This window comes from Bison bison, unplaced genomic scaffold (assembly GCF_000754665.1).
Source record: "Bison bison bison isolate TAMUID 2011002044 unplaced genomic scaffold, Bison_UMD1.0 scf7180017864500, whole genome shotgun sequence".
Taxonomy (NCBI): domain Eukaryota; kingdom Metazoa; phylum Chordata; class Mammalia; order Artiodactyla; family Bovidae; genus Bison; species Bison bison.
In genome coordinates, this window is record NW_011495059.1 from 5849807 (window position 1) to 5853468 (window position 3662).

A 3662-nucleotide genomic window follows, 5' to 3' on the forward strand; every position below is an offset into this window, starting at 1 on the left:
ACACACACAAGGGACAGAAAGGATTTCTCCCAAGGTTCTCTGTGACCACGTGAACAAGCAGAGCCTGCCGTAAGCCTATGGATTCTCTCTTTTTTTAAAAAAAATAGCAGTATAGTTAATTTACAATGTTGTGTTAGTTTCTGCTGTACAGCAAAGGGAGTCAGTTATACACATATATACACTGTTTTCTAGGCTCCCTTCCCAGACAGGTCATCTCAGAGTATTGAATAGAGTTCCCTGTGCTATTCAGTAGGTTCTTATTAGTTATCTAGTCTAAATATAGTATGTATATCTCAATCCCAGTCTTCCAATTTATCCTGCCTCCTCCCCTCTCCTCCACTGGTAACCAGGAGTTTGTTTTCTACATCTGTGACTCAATCTCTATTTTGTAAATAGGTTCCTTTGTATCGTTTCTTTAGATTCCACATATGAGCGATACCATTTGATATGTGTCTGTCTGTCTTCACTCAGTATGATAACCTCCAGGTCCATCCATGTCGCAGCAAATGACACTAATGCTAATGCTAACACTAAGTCGCTTCAGTCGTGTCCGACTGTGTGACCCCATAGACGGCAGCCCACCAGGCTCCGCCATCCCTGGGATTCTCCAGGCGAGAATACTGGAGTGGGTTGCCATTTCCTTCTCCAATGCATGAAAGAGAAAAGTGAATGTGAAGTTGCTCAGTCATGTCTGACTCTTAGCGACCCCATGGACTGCAGCCTACCAGGCTCCTCTGTCCATGGATTTTCCAGGCAAGAGTACTGGAGTGGGGTGCCATTGCCTTCTCTGGCAAATGACACTATTTCATCCTTTTTTATAGCTGAGTAATATTCCACTGTATATGTGTACCGAATTTTCTCTGTGGTCTGTGGATAATCCGTCCAGTTCCTGTGCCCTTTTCCACTGCTCCTGCCAGCCTCTCATAAGCTGACCCTGGTGCCCTAGGGCTTCCGTGTTCTTGTCTGAGAAACAGGGCTAAGATCCACACTTTGCTTCTCTGCAGTGGGGAGATTGGCTCTGCCAGCTTCGTTCTTACCCCCATCGCTGTGTGACTTTTGCTCTGAACTGATCTCTGGTCTTAGCTCTGCCCTGTGGGATCCAGATGCTCCTGGGAACAGAGAGGAAACGAGCAGAAACAGAGGGGGGAGGTCATCTCCCCAGGCTCACACAGTCAGTCAGTGGTCCAAACAGGACCAACTCTCCCTTTCTGAACACTTATGGGCAGAAGTGTTTCTTCATCTGTAAAATGGGTACAATTCCACCAACCTCGTGAGGGGAAATGGATATCCTGAGAGGTAGGGTGACTCACCCAGCATCCCCAGGTAGCAAAGGGCAGAGGCAGGATTAAAACCCAGGCCATTCCTCCCACTTCCTTTCTGGGAGTGCTAGAGCCAGGGCAGGTGGGAGAAAGTGCTGGGACCTGCCCAGTCATTCACCAGCTGTGTGACCTCAAGCTCATCCCTTGCCCTCTCTGTGCCTTGTGGAGGTGCCATAGGAGAGGTGGGGGCCATGATTCAGATGGCATGAGTGTTCTCCCCTCTCCCCTTCTGCAGAGAAGAGCATTCCCCTTCGAATCCTCTACGAAAAGTACTGTGATTGCCTGACCGAATCGAACCTTATCAAGGTGCGGGGCCTCCTTATTGAGCCAGCTGCCAATAGCTACCTGCTGGCCGAGAGGGACATCTACCTGGAGAACCCAGAAATCAAGATCCGGGTAAGGGCTGGGTCCCCAGGTCCAGATCCCACACCTGCATGTACCTCCCTCCCTGCAGACTCAAGATCTCTGATGCCCCAGGATTCCTCAAATCTAGCTTCATCAAAGAAAAGCATCGTGAAACAGAATTTGGGACTCATAGCCTCCAGGGATGAATCCGCACATCCCAGAGTAGTAGGATCATGACATTTAGGGATCTCAGAATTGTGGGCCCTTAAAAGCTGAACTCCCAAGGCAAGATTCTGAGGTCCTGGGGCCCTGGTGGGGCAGGAAGGGGTGGAGTTGTTAAGGGCTCAGACTCTGGAGTCTATTTGTTCATCTGTAAAATGGGTGTTATAAGGATTAGCTGTGAGTCTACAGGAAACATACAGACTGTATCCAGCATGTCATGAGGGTGCAATAAAAGCTGATTAATACTGACCATCAGCGTCATCATGGTCATCACAGTGATTCACTTGGAGCAGTCTCAGCCCCAGGTCCTCAAGTGCTGCCATTACAAATAAATGGTAAAGAGCAGGGGGTGGCGGGGTGGGGAGTGAGTGCTGTGTGCTGGACAGTCTGCTAGGATCTTGCATATGTTAGCTCAGTGAATCCTCGTGAGAACCCTGCAGTCAGGCATTTCTCTCCTATGAAGAAACCAAAGCTCAGAGAAGGTGGTGGTATCTTTGCCAAGGTCACACAGCAAGGAAGGGACAGAGATCAGCCTGCTTCCAAAGCCTCTGATTTTTCCACCCCAGACCTTAGAATGAAGGAGGCACTTTACACATCCCGTGGGTCACGTGGAGCCTCTCTGCACCTCCATGAAGGAGGAGGCCTGGGCAGGAGTCATCATCCGTGTTTTCTGGGCGAGGCGAGGAATGGCAGCGGCGGAGCTGCGCAGACATGGGGCCAAATTGCAGTGGAGATGGAAATGGCTCATTTGGGACCCTGCCCGCCCTGGAGCGGCTCTGGGCCCCTCTCTCTCTCTGCTGCCCGTGACATCCGCCCCGTGTCTCCTCCAGATCCTGGGAGAGCCCAAGCAGAACCGCAAGCTGGTGGCTGAGATATCTCTGCAGAACCCGCTCACTGTGGCGCTGTCGGGCTGCACCTTCACTGTGGAGGGAGCAGGCCTGATTGAGGAGCAGAAGACTGTGGACGTGTAAGTGCCCGTCCCTCCCACCAGGGCCGGGAGCAGAGAGTGGACGCTCGTGGAGGGGACAGGTGCCCTTAGACACTGAGCCCTGGGCTCTAGCCCCCTCCTCTCATCACCCACACACTCACCCACACAGGTCTATGTCCAAACACCCACACATCAGCTGCATCCTGCGCACACGGTTCACACAACTGAACAGGTACACATTCAGTCACTAAACCCCCGCCTCAAGACACACAAGTCCTCCCATGCACACAGGTGCACACGCGTGCCTGTGCCGTGTACCCTCACAGATAATTGTCTATATACACATATGCTTATGAGCATTTACACTTGTTTTTTCACTTTTTGTTGTAATATCATTTGCATACAGTATACAATACAAATCACATATGTACAGCTCAGTGCATTTTCATGCATGTGGTCACATGAGCATCCACATCTTACGCCCTGGCACACCATTCACTCTCATACACACACACACACACACACACAGGAGGGCGATGGCCCAGGCCCTTGAGAGTTATGAGCAGGGCCCATTTTATCCTGTCGTTATTCAGCTGTACATCCGTGGAGGCACTGGGCTGAGATCTCAGTAGTCACGTGTCATCCCCATCCCTCATCATGGGGACCAGGCCAGAGCCCCTCTCCTTACCCTCTTTCTCTCTCTCTCCCAGCCCGGACCCCGTGGAAGCAGGGGAGGAAGTCAAGGTGAGGGTGGACCTGCTGCCTCTGTACGTGGGCCGCCACAAGCTGGTGGTGAACTTCGAGAGCAATAGGCTGAAGGCCGTGAAGGGCTTCAGGAACGTCATCGT

The 3662-nt window shown here is 51.4% G+C and overlaps 1 protein-coding gene across 1 annotated transcript in view; it reads left to right on the top strand.

Moving 5' to 3' along the window:
- Positions 1-3662, top strand: part of TGM2 (transglutaminase 2) — a 35503-nt gene that overhangs the window by 30327 nt on the left and 1514 nt on the right. Inside the window, exons 11-13 of the mRNA XM_010829244.1 lie at positions 1555-1715; positions 2717-2853; positions 3525-3660. Coding sequence (XP_010827546.1) covers positions 1555-1715; positions 2717-2853; positions 3525-3660 — 434 coding nt within the window. The remainder of the gene's footprint in view (positions 1-1554; positions 1716-2716; positions 2854-3524; positions 3661-3662) is intronic.